This window comes from Neurospora hispaniola (assembly GCF_033458365.1).
Source record: "Neurospora hispaniola strain FGSC 10403 chromosome Unknown B0T23scaffold_4, whole genome shotgun sequence".
In the NCBI taxonomy this organism is placed as follows: Eukaryota; Fungi; Ascomycota; class Sordariomycetes; order Sordariales; family Sordariaceae; genus Neurospora; species Neurospora hispaniola.
In genome coordinates this window covers 3,272,070-3,287,301 of record NW_026944409.1, presented here as the reverse complement: position 1 = coordinate 3,287,301, position 15,232 = coordinate 3,272,070, and the positions used below count along the sequence as shown (strand labels likewise).

Sequence of the window (15,232 nt, the reverse complement as noted above, 5' to 3'; positions counted from 1 at the left end):
AATGTGGTGGGTCATCACATCACCTTGCTATTATGCAATGTGACTTACCTACCCTCCACCTTTTTTTGCCAAGCAAGGTGTTCGCTTTACGTGTTCATCTACATATCCACGTCTCAACTGGTTGACGTTGATGTCCAAGCTTAATGGCTAGATTGACATATTTCAAACCCAATGCTGGGCGCCCGTGTTGACCGTCTCGTCTTGAGCTTCACATGATATCCGGGAATCAGTGGAGGTTACATTCTAATACCTCAAGCAACAATGTCTGTTGTGTATTTCATGATACCCTTTGTTCTTCTGGTGAAGTTGAGAGGGGAACATATCTCGCCGATCTAGATGTTCGCCGACTGGTGCCTTTCATGGTTCGTCAACCGGGCAAAGGGGAAAGGTAGTCAGCATCATCAACCACTCATTCGATTGGGAGCTGTGGTGGTGTGTCCCCCTCAATTGTCTCTCGTTCATAACACCTTTTTCTCCCCTCACCCACGTAAACGTGCAGGATGTTTTTTTTTTTTCCCCTGGCCACAGGTAACGGGCTTATACCGGTATCGGTGCTGATGGTGACAATTGAGATAAGCTACTTAGAAATCGCCCGCAGTTTGTTCCATTGGGCTTTTCAATGGTTACATCTGTTTATCTACCTCTGTGCTGTCTCAACTACACACCCTTTCAGTTGCACTACCCACACCATTCCCAGCTATGCTCTTCGTAGACGTCATGCAACATGCTGAATGTTCTGGAAGTCATTGTTCCCGGAACGCATGTACCCTCCACAGGCACCACATCTCCCATCCAGCCCATCTAGCCCCTTTCCCATCAATCAAAGAACCCACTACCATTATCTCACACTTCGAGAGACTCGGCTTACCGATTTCATGTTGGACGGACATTCCGCCGTGTGTACCCGTCCTGCACTCGCCATGCTACGCCTGCCACGCCCGTATGTCATGCGTGTGCCTACCAATGTTCTATTTCTGTGTCACGTCATTTTCATTGTCATGGAGGGGCGGATGTTGACTTGTCCAGGCGGGACCAGATGGACGGCACATACCTCACCTACCTCACCGCGCTCGTTCGGCATTGGTAGCGGATTAGGACGGCTGGCGACTTGTTTGTACTTGGACCGGTCGGAACTAAACTAGAAGACATTGCTGAGAGGCCAGAGTGGGTACGTCACAGACTATCATGCAAGCCTCAAGTGAAGTCAAAACTATTTCATCACATTTCTTATAGTCCTCTCTCGTTAGCTTACCACAGCTAGCGTCTTAATGTCAACACCGTATTGTCACTGTCCGCCGATACCCGGCCGGTGGCCGGTCAGGTAGATAGCCATGCCCTGCGGTCCACGGTCATCTACCCAAGAGACGGTTATACACCGCAGCTTCTCTTTTTTGAAGTATGGAAAGATGGAAACACAAACTCAATCTTCTCTCGGAGTTCGGCAATCCTTCATCCACCACTACATACTGAACAGCAGCACGTTGTGTCACTTCCGGTGCCGGCGGCGCTGGTTCCCGTCTCCGGAGCCTTTCTCTTTTTAGTCGTTACGGTGCGGTGCAGTGCGGTACGGCCGAACTCAGATTCAGGTGAGAGATGTGAACAGTCCGATCCCCAACCTGTCTGCCCGATCAATATACGCCAAATTGGCAAGGGGCGATCGTCATTTTTGGGGGGGGGATCTGGGTAGGGCGATAGTAGGACTGCCGGCAAAAGGCATGCATGGTACACGGGCATGGCATGGACGACAGGTTGTGGTTGTGTTGTGGGTTGTGGGTTACGCTGTGTAAGGCTTCGAGGAAAAGAAGAAACGGGGGGCACGGCGTTCTGTTACACCTTGAGTTACCGTTTTCTGGGCGCAAAGGGCAGAGAAAGGTTACAGATAGGGACACAAAAACAAACGGGTTTCTAGAACTCATGGTGATGTTGGGTGTATGGGAGGTTATCAGACGGGACTGGGAGGAGATACAAGCGCGGTTCCCGTGTATCCCTCCATGTGTTTGTCAACATCATTCAATAACTGTCTCTGTGGTTAGGAGTCTGGTTGTCCTCTGAACGGCGCAGGGGCAGGGAAACGAAGAGGAGCACGTATCACCGCTGTCTATGGATTGTTACTTTTATTCCACTGCCTCCTCAGTGTATATCCACATCCCACTTACTCTCTGTTCTATCTCAATTACACTGCGGCTTACACACGGCGTTGCCGTACTTCCTTTTTGGACCCCTTGTTGTTCCAGTCCGGCTGGCTTGCCGACTTGTGAGACGTGAGGCACGTATGGGACCTCCACATTTGTCAGCTCAGGTTTCATCAAATCGAATACATTACACGCATCTTTCGTCTTGATGTTACTGCCAAGTCTTAGACAATAGATGTATTTTCCATTGAGTCTTTGCTTTGGATCCACTTCACACTGATACTTTTCCATATCCATGGTTGATTGCGACGTCCGTTTCAGGATCAAATGTTCCCATCTGCTCAAGATCGGTGCGACGAATATCAGACAGGTAGTAGGCATGTACACAACAGAAACATCCACCATCGATATGAGTCCTCAAGTTTACGCAATCTTCGTGACCTTGCAACTGAAGTTCAAATCTCATTTGTAGTGAGATTGATCAAGTCATGCTCGGACTCTCCATTGTCGTAACCCCCTTGTTACGTGTGAAGAGAAGACAACATGCAAAGCTTCAATATGTAGGTACTTCGAAGCATCCCAAACATTCCTGGGAGATCACCAACCCTGTCTCAGATCTGCCGTACCCTGTATGATATAAAGTGAAGTAGGCGCATCTCAGCAGACGGTTAGAACTTTATAGCATGTCAGGGAAAATGACACCTGGGTATGTCTCAGACAGAGTCTATGAGACCACTTTGCGCTGTTAATCTAGGCGATCAGGAATGATTCCGAGTTCAAAAATGAGGACAAGGACGACCGAAGCAGAGCCGCCTTCGACACCTGTTCATCCACCACAGCGGTGGATAACCGGTCTGAATGCTATGGTAACATCCAAAAGCAGACAGACCTACCACTCGGTCGCTGTATTTTCGTTGCTAAAACAAGCTTCACAGTCCTCGCAACATCAGCTTTCGTCAAAGTCCCTAAATATTTTAAAGAATAACTCGTCGTTTGTCTCCGTCAAATGACTCTTGTTCTCGGGTCGCGACCCGACGTTCCGGTATACGTAATCCGGGGAAGTGAGTGAGTGGGTTGCCATGCTGAAGATTACTTGCATGAATTCCATGTCGCGGATCCACGGGATATGTATGCATGCTGTAAGGAACAGGAAAGCTTCGTCGTATGATGTAGCTTGGAGCCGTGGCCGAGAGATAAAAAGGGGCATGAGACCCATACTGTAAAAGGCAACAGTGTGACGTTTGTTGCAAAGTGGAAGGTTGAAAACTGCGTGTGATTGTGTGCATGTGTTGGAGAGGAGGTTGCCGACCAGTGGTGAAGATTGGACGCGATGCCGTCCCATGCTTGTGAGGGTTAGGTGTGGGGAAAATGGTGTGTTGTTAAACCAGGGTTAGACCAGGGTGCTAGGTCTCCGGGGGTTAACTGTGGGATGGTGCCTGCCAAGCAAAATGTGGTGGTGCCCAAACTCCGCTTTCGCAGCTGCCGTCTTCTCCGCACAATGACAGTTGCCGATGGTGTCATTGAAGGGGACCAACGACAAACAAATGCTGAGCCGAGGTCAGACTGCCCGTGACCGTTTACACCAACACCATCATTCACCGTGAGAGTTAAATATCGCCGGCAACTGATCGATAGGAAGTGGGTTTGGGATATCAATTGACTCCAGGCGGTTGAGAATTTCAAGTTCAGTTACCAAGCATCTTGAAGAGAGCAGACGCCAAAACCCCTGTACACTAGATAGCTTCAGTTTCTCGTTCCTCCAGAGTTGCTGCCTTCGGTTTCACAACCGCCACCATGCCCGAAGCTATCAAGCAATATCCTGACCCGGACAAGTAGGTGCACTTGTTGAAACTTTCATTACCGAACTCCAAACTGACAATCATGCAGACCCGTCCATATTGTCTTTGTAGGAGCTGGTGCCGTCGGTTGTTTCTATGCCTCGAGGCTGCATCACGTAGGTTCCTCCCTATTTGTTTACTTTATTTCTGATAAGTCAAGGGTGAAGCGAAAACAAAAATGGCCTCGTTTCTCATCATCCATCCTGACTCATCCTTCGTCCCCATTGCCCAGAGCATATATAGGTACTGACACCTCTACCAGCCCTCCAAAAACATCCACGTCTCCCTTATCGCCCGTTCCAATTACAAAGCCCTCCTAGACAACGGCGTCAAACTCCAAACCCACTCCTTCGGCGACTACACCTTCACCCCTCACGCCGTCTTCCCCAACGTCGCCGCCGCCGCCTCTGCTCCTGTTCAGCAATGGGACTACGTCGTCGTAACCACCAAAGCCCTTCCGGACCGCGGTGACGACTCGGCGCTCATCGCCCCACTCATCGGTCCCAACTCGTGCATCGTCCTGATCCAAAACGGCGTCGGCGTCGAAGCACCGTACCGCACCCGTTTTCCCTCAACGCCCATCATCAGCGCCGTCACCGTCGTTTCCGCCGAACAAATCAGTCAGGGAGTCATCCGACAGAACCGATGGACGCGCATCCATCTTGGTCCGTACTCCAACTCGGCTAGCTTTGATTCTAGCACACCTATTACCAAAGACCGTGATGAAGCCCCCCCTTTTGTCACTACCACTCCCAACGTTGAATCGACGGGCAATCTAACACCCACCGGCTCCTCCCCTTCTCCTTCCCCCTCTTCATCCGCGCCATCTCACCACAAACTCACCGATTCCGACCTTGCCCTCCAACAAAGGGGCTATGACCTGGCATCCCGCCTCACCTCTTACCTCGTCCACCTTGGTTCAGTCCGCGACGCCCATCTCTCTTCCGAATCTCACCTCCAGCTCATCCGGTGGCACAAACTCTGCATCAACGCCGCCTTCAACCCGTGCTCCGTACTATCCGGCGGTATCGGCAACGCCGACATGGTTCGGGACCCCGAGCTCCGCCTCTTCTTGTCAGCCATCATGTACGAAATCTGGGATGCTGCGCCTTTGATTCTGGGTCTGCCCAAGGGAGAAGGGTTCGAAAAGGATCCCAAAGGGTTCGCGACGCCGGAGAAGATTCTAAAGTCAACGGAGAGAAATGTGGGTTCCAAGCCGAGTATGTTGTTGGATTGGGAGGCGGGAAGGCCGTTGGAGTTGGAGGTTATCGTGGGTAATCCGGTGAGGATTGCGAGGGGACGGGGGGTGGAGATGCCGAGGTTGCAAGGGGTTTATGCGTTGTTGAGGAGTATGCAGAGTGTTAGGGAGAGAAGGAAGAGGGAGGGGAAGTTGTAGAAGGAGGTTGGAGGGAGACGGTCGGGAGATGGGCAGTGAAAGGTGGCTGTTGCTTGGTGAATTGAACGAGCGAGCGAGCGTTGTCGCGGTTCCTTTCCGGGGGATGTTTTGGGTTATTGGTGTAAGAAGGCTAGATGGTGAAATGTTGAGATTGGCAGCTCACAGTATCATCAGGATAGAAGATGGAGTAATAATGAAAGATGTTGATCAGCACCATCACTGCACGAAAATGAGATTGAATCTTAAAAGCGACTCGAGTGAGCATAGCAAACGGCACACTCATCGTGATAACTGACATATTCCACTTTACAAAGGCCATCCATCGTTCAGAAGAGCTTCGCTATCAAAACTTTCCTACATAAACGACACAATTCCTGCTCCATCCAGACCCGATATGTCTATAACATGAAAGAACCTATCGTTTTTTCATTGACACCTTGATGGCATACTCATCGTTAAAAAAGCGCATCTGGTTTGACTGGAGGTATTCATCACTTTGATGACAAAGGAAAACCGTGAAAGAGCAAACGTTATGCCGGCATTCACACGCCCGTGCCAGTGTGCTGTGCCCCATCCTATGTAGAATATGCCCTAATCGAATTGCGGCACGCCCGTCATTATCTCCGTCTCCTCCGTTGTTACTTTGTGAATAACGTCACCAACCCAGTCAACTTGACGCAAGGGATCGTAAGATCGGGGCTCGGTGGCCCATAATTACCAATCCAGCCGTGTCTGTGGGTTTTTTTTTTTTTTTTTTTTTTTTTTTTTTTTGGAAATCTGAGACGAAGCTCCTTATGAGGGAGTCAAGTAAAACGTGATCGCCTGTGGGTTTGGAAACATATGAAGAGGTGAGAGAGGCGGGTTCTCGGGCTGCTGTGATGTGACTTCTTGGGGGTTAAGCGAGGAGGCAAACGGGGGCACATGCTGATAGTTGACAAGCCGAGAGGCAAAGGAGTATACATGGTACGTAAATGATCTAAGGATGCTGAGCAGGGTACGAGGCGCGTGATGCGGAAGATGCCGTCGAGGATGCTGCTAGCGGAAGGGATTCGGAAGAATGGTGGAACTAAGTAGTTGGCGATGGTAGTGTACACCACTGTAAGCGTTCATAGCTGCCAGTTTCATGGCTGGAATCCCGTTGGCGCACGACATTCTTCGAATGCGTTGGTTATTCCCACAGTTTAGTGTAAAATCGGTAGTTTGATCATCCGCGACAGTCGTCAGATCCTGATTCGCAGTCTGGACTACGATACACTAGTAGCGAGCTGACGGCATGAGTTGCTGTCTGCAGGGGTGTTCCCACGTTGGCACCAATGTGCACTTGTGCGCTCAGGGTCCTACCCATGCGTGTTGGATGGTTACTCGTCAGGTCGATAGAACCGAGCGTTCAACTAGTGGCGGGACTTGACGAGTAATCGGCTCCCGAAGGACCTTTCCTTTCCTCTCATTGTCGTGTCCTTGAAAACAGGGACATCGGGGCTGTGGATGTCCGACTCAGGCTGTGTGTGCCAGGAACAAACACAAGTGGGAATAACAGGAAATGCCCGTCGGACCCTCGTCGGAGTGCATACGCGGTAGTGGTACCCCTACGCAGTCCGCACCGGGCCCTCTCCCGGGGCTGTCGCTAGTAACAGCTGACCCTGGACTGACTCCGTGTAACACCGGCCCGTTGCGCCCTTGAACTTTGCGGGACAAGGATGACGTCATGTCACAAGCCCAGGGCAAAACGTCGCTATTTACTGTGTACACTAGTAGTCTAAGTGTAGAAATTGATGACCTCATAAGAGCGCCTGCTAAAAATGTCCTGCAGTCTCGTGGTAGTGTCGTGTACACCTTTGCCGGAGAAAGAAAAGTTACCCGAGTGTCATACTATGCAGTACACTACATACACTATTTCCAGCCTACAGAAAACTAGGATTTCCTGCTGGTATGAGTGCTACTAGTTTTCTGTAGAGACTTGTCTTTTTGCCACTGATCTACACTGGTTACGCCTAATGGAGGTTTAGGGTAGAGTTTTTGCTTTGTGTTTCGGATTTTAGTGGTACACAGTGGTCCCTTTGAAGCGACAGTTATAGCGCGGACAGGGAGCCTCCATATTAGTGAATAAAATGGGAGAAACCTAGAGGTAATTCTGCCTCAAGGTCTTGTGAGAGATGATGGATTTGGGGCGGAAAAAAAACAAAAGTTATGGTTGGGGTGGGGTTTTGTGTAGTGTACGCTACAGGCGAGCTGCCTCGCTTACCTAGGTAGGTAGGTAGGGTACCTTTCACCCGCAGTGCCCTGGACAATAGATGGTTCCCCCGGCCCTTTCAGGAACGAAAAATCACTAGTCTAGTGTACTAGTGACTGTAGAAATATTGGAACCTCAAACAGTCCAAGCAAACGCGAAGCCGGGTCCTGACTTGAGCACATGTGCTACAGTATCGAGGAGTCACTTGCCCGAGTGTGGCTGAACAGCTTCAATCAGTTACTACGCGCCAGCGGACTGTGGCGGTGACAAGGCCGAGTGGCAAATCGAACATGTGCCTGTACATCATTGCCGTTAACATCAGCAACTCATTTGCCCTATGAACCAGTCAATTGGACAAGAGTCTGGAACTCTTGATCGTCGATAAGCCCCAGAAACTCGGTTCGTTCCATACCGGACTCCAATAAGTAGGTACACTAGGTAGGTAGTCTAGTCTACTTACCTAGGTAGGAAACTAACTTAGCGGTGACGGGGGTGGCGGTTACCCAAGTCGGGTCAACATCGGCCCCGGTCGTCCGATGGATGGCCTTTTGCCGCGCGTCTTGGCAACATCGCTGCTACAAAAAAATGAAGCGTACGATGGCGGGTTGGACAGCAGTGCACTCTCCCGAATGGAACCCAAAGCGTGGTTTCAGTTATGCTGGCAAGGCTGGATAGGTACACTAGGAGTGATATTCACAGAGGGGCAACAACACCAGAGACCGGGTATACAATATAGTAGTAGCAGAGGTGAGTCGAGGTGGACAATTGGCAACTCAACCTGAACTCAACTCTACTAGGTCGATTCTTTTCTTCTTTGGCTCTCAGCTACCAACTCAGACGGGCGGGCTTGGCCGTCCATCATCTCTCTGAGACTGTCTCATCTGTCTAGGTACCCAAACAAAACCCTTCCCTTTCAGGGTCGTACACCTACCTATGGTTTGGGCTCAGCTGTGTGTTGTACTATACAAGGTTCTGGTGGTGCGCTTTCATTGTCGCATTGCACACACGCTACACCTCACTACACTTTCATCCATTGACCGTTATTGTCTGTACATTTTATTCGCTGTTTGCCTCTCCTTGGTCGCCACGTTGTCGCACCCTACCCTACCCTACTGAGCCTACCCAAGGTCGGTACCTACCTCTAGCGCTGTACGCGCACGCTGGCCAGGACTCTTGCTCCCTGGAATGGCGGGCTGTGACCACCAAGACATCCGCAACAGAAATCCCATGTTGATCAAGCAGCCAGACAGATGGGCTTTTCCTAGATCTGCATGCCTCCATCCGTCCTCCACACAATTATTGATCGCCCCCCTCCAGCTCCGGTTTAGACTGCCTTGCTAGACCGGCATACTCCCATCACTCACCCACTCCGTCCAACTTTCCCGGAACACACCTCGCCGGCCTGTCCCACGTTCGCCCTTGACCACACCATTCAGCCCCGTGAGACAAAGTGGAAATTGTGGATGCGACGCCCCAGGAACATCCTCCTCGAGGACCCTCGACTTCTCCTCCTCCGGCTGCATTCTGTTCCGTGTCGCCCGTCTAGACTCTTGCCGCCGCTCTCTTTCCACTTCTGACTTGACCCTATTGCGACCACAGTAGCTACAGCTACCTCGTCTGCTCATCCTAGTCTGCTTTTCGCCGCTACGGTGCCGCTACGGCACTTACATCCATCTCTCTCTACACTACCTACCCTCTCTCTCGTCTAGTGTACACTATCTTTTCTTGCGCCCCTCCCCTCCATCTCAAATTCCTTTGTGATTCACCACCTGGCTGGCACTCCTTGGCCGTTATAGCTCACAGTCCGAGTTTTGATCCTGACCCTCTCCGGAGTGACCCTGGCCCTGAGTCGAACTCTCTACTTTTTTTTAACCTACACTATCGAGCTACCTACCTCTTACGTACCGCGGATCCGTGCTCATTCCCAGGCCCTGAGGTGTGTTCTGTCTTTCCTCTGTCTCAGGTGGTGGTGTTCCCCAGTGCCTCGCAGGACATACCATTCTGCATCGACTTGTACCAAGCATTCATTCTCTTAGACCTTGCGAGTCCGTTTGGGCGCTAATATATGCGCTTTGCGCCCAAAGTGAAGAGATCGCCCCCATCACGACTCTCCTTCCAGATCGATACGAGGGACATTTAAGGGAACAACCAGAAAGTTTCACAGAAGAAAAAAAAAAACAAGAGCTTCAGCCTTCCACTCCGGTCTGGATATCACACAGCTTCCTAAACAACACATTTACACGACCAGCGCAAACCAACGTCACACGCGGATGCCATATTGACAGCCTGACTGCGAGAGGTCACAAGCTTGGAGGGACCCAACATCACAAAGAGACCCCCGGGGTCTCGGGGACACGGAGTTGGCTTCGGCAGGCACAGGCACCGGCACAAGCACAGACATAGGTACTGGCGCAGGTACAGGACACGGCGACCGGCATGGACCACACTCAAGACACAACCCCGACTGCCGAGGGTCATGGTCAACTAGGAAACAGCTACCAGACCCCCGACCAACAGGCCGCAAACAACATCAAAGTCCAGGACTTCATCGACAACACTGCCTTGGCAACGGACCTCCATGCCAATGATGCCTCCAATAGCTCAGCGACTGCCGATGGCGGCTCCTCGGCGATTACTTCTCCGACCAACCTGTCATCATGGAGCGCATCCTCAGATCGACAACTGGGCCACGGAAGCGTACAAGACCCCGAAGACCGCGTCTTTCCTATTCGTTCCGTCATTAGCGTCGACCTAGCCGCCACACCACCAGTCAACGATGACATTCGCGCGCGTCGTAGAATTTCTCTGTCCGAGGGTTATGGGACTTCACTAGGCGGAAGGTCGACCGCCGCGGCAGGCGCCGGGAATACCGCGACTCCCACTCGTCCGCATGCGTCGACCGTTCCGACTGCCAAATCAGGCGCCATCGACGTCGAAAGTAGGCCCACAGTCAGTCAGAGTCAGTCATCTGTCTCACAAGCTGATGGCAGCTCCGTTTTCAGTTCATCGTCCGCGGGCACTATGCGACACAAGCGCCGCATGAATGCCATGACAGGTTCCCTGTCCAGTGTCCAGGCCGATGCCGATCGATATGGGAAGGGACGGCCTATAGAACTCGTCTTGGGCGATTCGTCCGAGGAAGAGTCCGACGGCGGCGCAGACGGCAGCGGAGACGGCGGTGACCTGGGCACGATCGGGGCATCTTCGTCTTCTGGCAGGGAGTCTCTTGACGCTCTTCCTGAAACTCATTTTGCGCCTCGCTTCAAGCATATCGTGACCGACGAGGGCCATGCTGTGATTACAGGTCGCGATGGGCAGCTACAACGGTGCGAAGATGAACCAATTCGTTAGTCCCCCCTCTCTATATCCTCAACGCTCATAACCAATGCTAACTAGGGGACAGATACGCCGGGCGCTGTACAGGGCTTCGGGTTAATGGTTGTTATCCAGGAAGAACGAGACGGCCGCTTCATTGTGCGATTTGTGAGCGAAAACTCCAAGAGAATCATTGGCTACACCCCGCAAGAGCTCTTCCGAATGAACAACTTCCTCGATATCTTCACTGATGAGCAGTCTGAGAATCTACTGGACCACATCGATTTCATTCGGGATGAGGACTCGGATCCGGCTATCAACGGCCCCGAGGTTTTTAGTCTCTCCATCCGACTCCCCAAAGCCAAAACTTCCGTCAGGCTATGGTGCGCAATCCATGTACACCCGTCACGCCCGGAACTGACTATCTGCGAGTTTGAACTCGACGACGACCACGATTACCCTTTGCGACCTCCTGAGGAGGACTATCCAGACATTCCCGAAGATACTTTACAGTCGAACCCTACAACCGAAGAGCTCACTGAAAGCACAGCGATCTCGAGCAAGCCATTACGAGTCTTACGCAGTGCGCGTAGGCGAAGAGGCGAGGCAGGAGCAATGCAAGTGTTTGATATCATGAGCCAAGTACAGGAACAGCTGGCAAACGCTCCCAATCTGGAAACGTTTCTCAAGATCTTGGTCGGCATTGTCAAGGAGTTGACGGGCTTCCACCGGGTTATGATTTACCAGTTTGATTCCTCGTTCAACGGCAAGGTCGTCACTGAGCTTGTCGATCCGATGCAAACGAGGGATTTGTACAAGGGACTGCACTTCCCGGCCACGGACATACCCAGCCAGGCGCGCGAGCTTTACAAGCTCAACAAGGTACGATTACTGTACGATCGAGATGTCGAGAGCGCACGAATCGTTTGCCGAACGCCCGAAGATTTGGAGACCCCGTTGGACATGACGCACTCTTACCTTCGTGCAATGTCGCCAATCCACTTGAAGTATCTTGCTAACATGGCAGTGCGCTCTTCCATGTCCATCTCGATCAACGCCTTTGGCGACCTTTGGGGTCTGGTTTCGTGCCATTCCTACGGGCCCAAGGGGATGAGAGTCTCGTTTCCCATACGAAAAATGTGCCGGCTTATTGGCGACACCGCCTCAAGAAACATAGAGCGTTTATCGTATGCTTCTCGTCTTCAAGCCCGCAAGCTTATCAACACAGTACCCACCGACAAGAACCCGTCAGGCTATATAATCGCCTCTTCGGACGACTTGCTCAAGCTATTCAATGCCGATTTCGGAATGCTTTCGATACGTGAAGAGACCAAAATCTTGGGAAAGATCGAGCAGTCACAGGAAGCACTGGCTATGCTAGAGTATCTGCGGCTGCGCAAGTTTTCTTCCGTGGTCACCTCGCAAGACATCAAGATCGACTTTCCCGATCTTCGTTACCCACCAGGATTTCAAGTCATCGCCGGCCTTCTCTATGTGCCCTTGAGCGTCGGTGGGAACGACTTTATCGTCCTGTTCCGCAAGGGCCAGGTGAGGGAAGTGAAGTGGGCGGGTAACCCACACGAAAAAAACATCCAAGCTGGTTCTGCCGCGTACCTGGAGCCCAGAAAGAGTTTCAAGGTCTGGTACGAGACGGTTATTGGCAAATCTCGCGAATGGTCAGAGGAGGAAGTCGAGACCGCGGCAGTGCTTTGCTTGGTCTACGGAAAGTTTATCGAGGTTTGGAGGCAAAAGGAGGCAGCCCTGCGGAGCAGCCGTCTTACTCGTTTACTACTCGCAAACTCAGCACACGAAGTGCGCACGCCACTCAACGCCATAATCAACTACCTGGAGATTGCACTAGAAGGTTCCCTTGACCAGGAGACCAGGGACAATCTTGCAAGGTCGCATTCAGCCTCAAAGTCCTTGATCTACGTTATCAACGACTTGCTTGATCTGACCAAGACAGAAGAAGGGAAGGATCTAATCAAGGACGAGGTTTTCGATCTGCTTGCGTGTATACGTGAAGCTACGGAGCCTTTCCGGCATGATGCAAAGCGCAAGGGCATCACGTACGAGGTCATTGAGCACCCCGGGCTCCCTCGTTTCGTACACGGAGACCAAAGACGAGTCCGACAGGCGGTCGCCAACGTCACAGCAAACGCCGTCAAACATACGTCGGAAGGGTCTGTCAGGGTTGAGCTATACGTGGCGGAAGTACAGGACAACCGAGCGCGCATCGATATCGTGGTCCAGGACTCCGGCCAGGGCATGAGCAACGCGCAGCTGGATGCGCTCTTCAGAGAGCTTGAACAAGTTGACACGGACATTGGATCCGAATCATCTGACGACGACAATTCGCAAAGCGGTAAAGCGCTTGGCCTGGGTCTTGCAGTTGTCGCAAGAATTCTGCGAAACATGGATGGGCAGCTCCGGCTGAAGTCCGAGGTTGGGAAGGGATCCAGATTTGTGATCCAATTGCCCTTCGACCTTCCCGAGGAGGAAACAAGCCGAGATACTGTGGGGGCTAGCAGTGGCAACACCGCGCAGCTATCCCTCGGATCTGGTACCGCCTCGGCCTCCGCTGCCTCTGTGACCCATATGCAGGACGGCGAAGTGATGCTGGTCGACCGCAACAACGGCAGCTCATGGTCTGTCAACAACGCGACTGGCTCGCTGGCGTCCAAGAAGAGCTATGATGACAGTCTAAGCATCACAAGCAAAGGCAGCGGACGAAGCGCGCTCAGTGATGCGGACAGGCTCATTGACGCCATCCAAAACCCTCTCACACTCGGCGAGCCCGAGCCAGAAAGCGTCGCTCGGCAAAGGAGGAACTCACGGGGTCCCTACTACAACCCATCTTCCAGTCTTCTCGGATCCTCCAAGGGGCGGTCGGTCAGTCCAGGGAGCCGAAAGCGACCAGATGTTCCTACGCGGTCGGTTTCGTCGCCGAACACTAAGAAGGATTTACCTTTCGAGAAACCAACGACGGAAGTTGCACCCGGACCTTCTGAGCCAGCACCAGCAGCCCAAGGGGTGCAGTATGTAACTGACAGTAGGGTTCCCATCAAGCCGGTGAAGCTGCCAGACGAAATGTTCGACAAGCCTGTGGTCCCACCGCAGAGCACGTCAAAGGTGCTCTTTGAAATTAAGGATGCCGTTGCGGATAAGGCGAAAGCAGCATCACCTGCTGTCAAGGAGCAACAGTCTGTGTCATCACAACCATCGGTGCCCGTTACGCCCGCCCCACCGCCCGCGCCCGCCAAAGAACCCTCAACAACAAACAACAAGCTGCAAGTTCTGGTTGCCGAAGATGACCCCATCAACGTCAAGGTGTTGCGCAAGAGACTCGAGAAGGCTGGGTACAAAGTTACTCACGCCTTGAACGGCGAGGATTGCGCAGCAGTGTATGAAGACAAGCCCGTGGTGTTTGACGTCGTCCTGATGGATATGCAGGTATGTTGCATTTTTTTATTTTTTTCTTCATCCCATCCCCTTTTCTTTTTACTTTTCTCGCCACTAACATTCCTCTTTTCCTTCTTTTCAGATGCCAATTGTCGACGGTCTTACTAGTACCAAGATGATTCGCGCCTTTGAGAAATCCAACCGGGACGGCAGCGGCCAACAGCTCTCCGACATCGCCTCCGACCACGGCCGCGTCCCCATCTTTGCTGTGAGCGCCTCCCTGGTCGAGCAAGAAAAGGACACGTACGTAGACGCCGGCTTCGACGGCTGGATCCTCAAGCCCATTGACTTTAAGCGTCTCGAGACCCTGCTGCAGGGCATCACGGATGATCAAGTCAGGAATGACGCGTTGTATGTGCAGGGCCAGTGGGAGAGAGGTGGTTGGTTTGGGAGGAAGGGGATGGGGCAGGAACAGCAGGAAAATCATGAGCAATAACATAAGTAGAGGCAGGCACAGAAGGAACAAAAGGAACAAATGGAGCCACCGCGGAAAACTGCTGCAAATGGTGGGCAACCTAAAATGGAGCCGAAGGGAAGTATCGATGCTCGATGTTGTAGCACGCCAAGACTGTACAGGAGTAAAGGAACAAAGGGATCAAGGTGGTGTAGTTTGCGTCTGAGGAATGGATGGGGAGTCGGAAAAAAAAAGGAACCGAAGTATTAAATATTACTCATTACGGGAGAGGAAGAGAAAGAGGTGGTTTACATTCTATACATACCTACTATACATACCTGGAGAGTTCACCCGGTGTTTGGGGTGATGGGAGATTGGAAGGGGGGAGAAGGCCGTTCCGTCGGCGGCAGCAATGAATGATAGGGCTCTGTCGAGCAAAATGCCGAGCAAAAAGCCTCCAGAGCT

The 15,232-nt window shown here is 52.0% G+C and overlaps 2 protein-coding genes across 2 annotated transcripts; both read left to right on the top strand.

Moving 5' to 3' along the window:
- Window positions 1-3,614: 3,614 nt before the first annotated feature.
- On the top strand, window positions 3,615-5,580 carry B0T23DRAFT_150131 (2-dehydropantoate 2-reductase). The gene is made up of 3 exons (XM_062832519.1): window positions 3,615-3,964; window positions 4,020-4,086; window positions 4,233-5,580. The coding sequence occupies exons 1-3, from the start codon at window positions 3,927-3,929 to the stop codon at window positions 5,364-5,366; spliced, it is 1,239 nt and encodes a 412-aa protein (XP_062693265.1). The 5' UTR covers window positions 3,615-3,926; the 3' UTR covers window positions 5,367-5,580.
- Window positions 5,581-10,032: 4,452 nt separating this feature from the next.
- B0T23DRAFT_317072 (uncharacterized protein) lies at window positions 10,033-14,809 on the top strand (the record flags this gene model as incomplete). Its single annotated transcript, XM_062834977.1, has 3 exons — window positions 10,033-10,942; window positions 11,000-14,364; window positions 14,456-14,809. 3 exons carry the CDS (start codon window positions 10,033-10,035, stop codon window positions 14,807-14,809), a joined length of 4,629 nt encoding a protein of 1,542 aa, XP_062693264.1.
- Window positions 14,810-15,232: the final 423 nt, after the last annotated feature.

Excerpts from the sequence above, each read along its gene's own strand:
- B0T23DRAFT_150131 (XM_062832519.1), top strand. The coding sequence starts at position 3,927 with ATGCCCGAAGCTATCAAGCAATATCCTGACCCGGACAA. Across the intron at positions 3,965-4,019 it reads CAATATCCTGACCCGGACAA|ACCCGTCCATATTGTCTTTG; the intron begins GTAGGTGCACTT and ends ACAATCATGCAG. Across the intron at positions 4,087-4,232 it reads ATGCCTCGAGGCTGCATCAC|CCCTCCAAAAACATCCACGT; the intron begins GTAGGTTCCTCC and ends CACCTCTACCAG.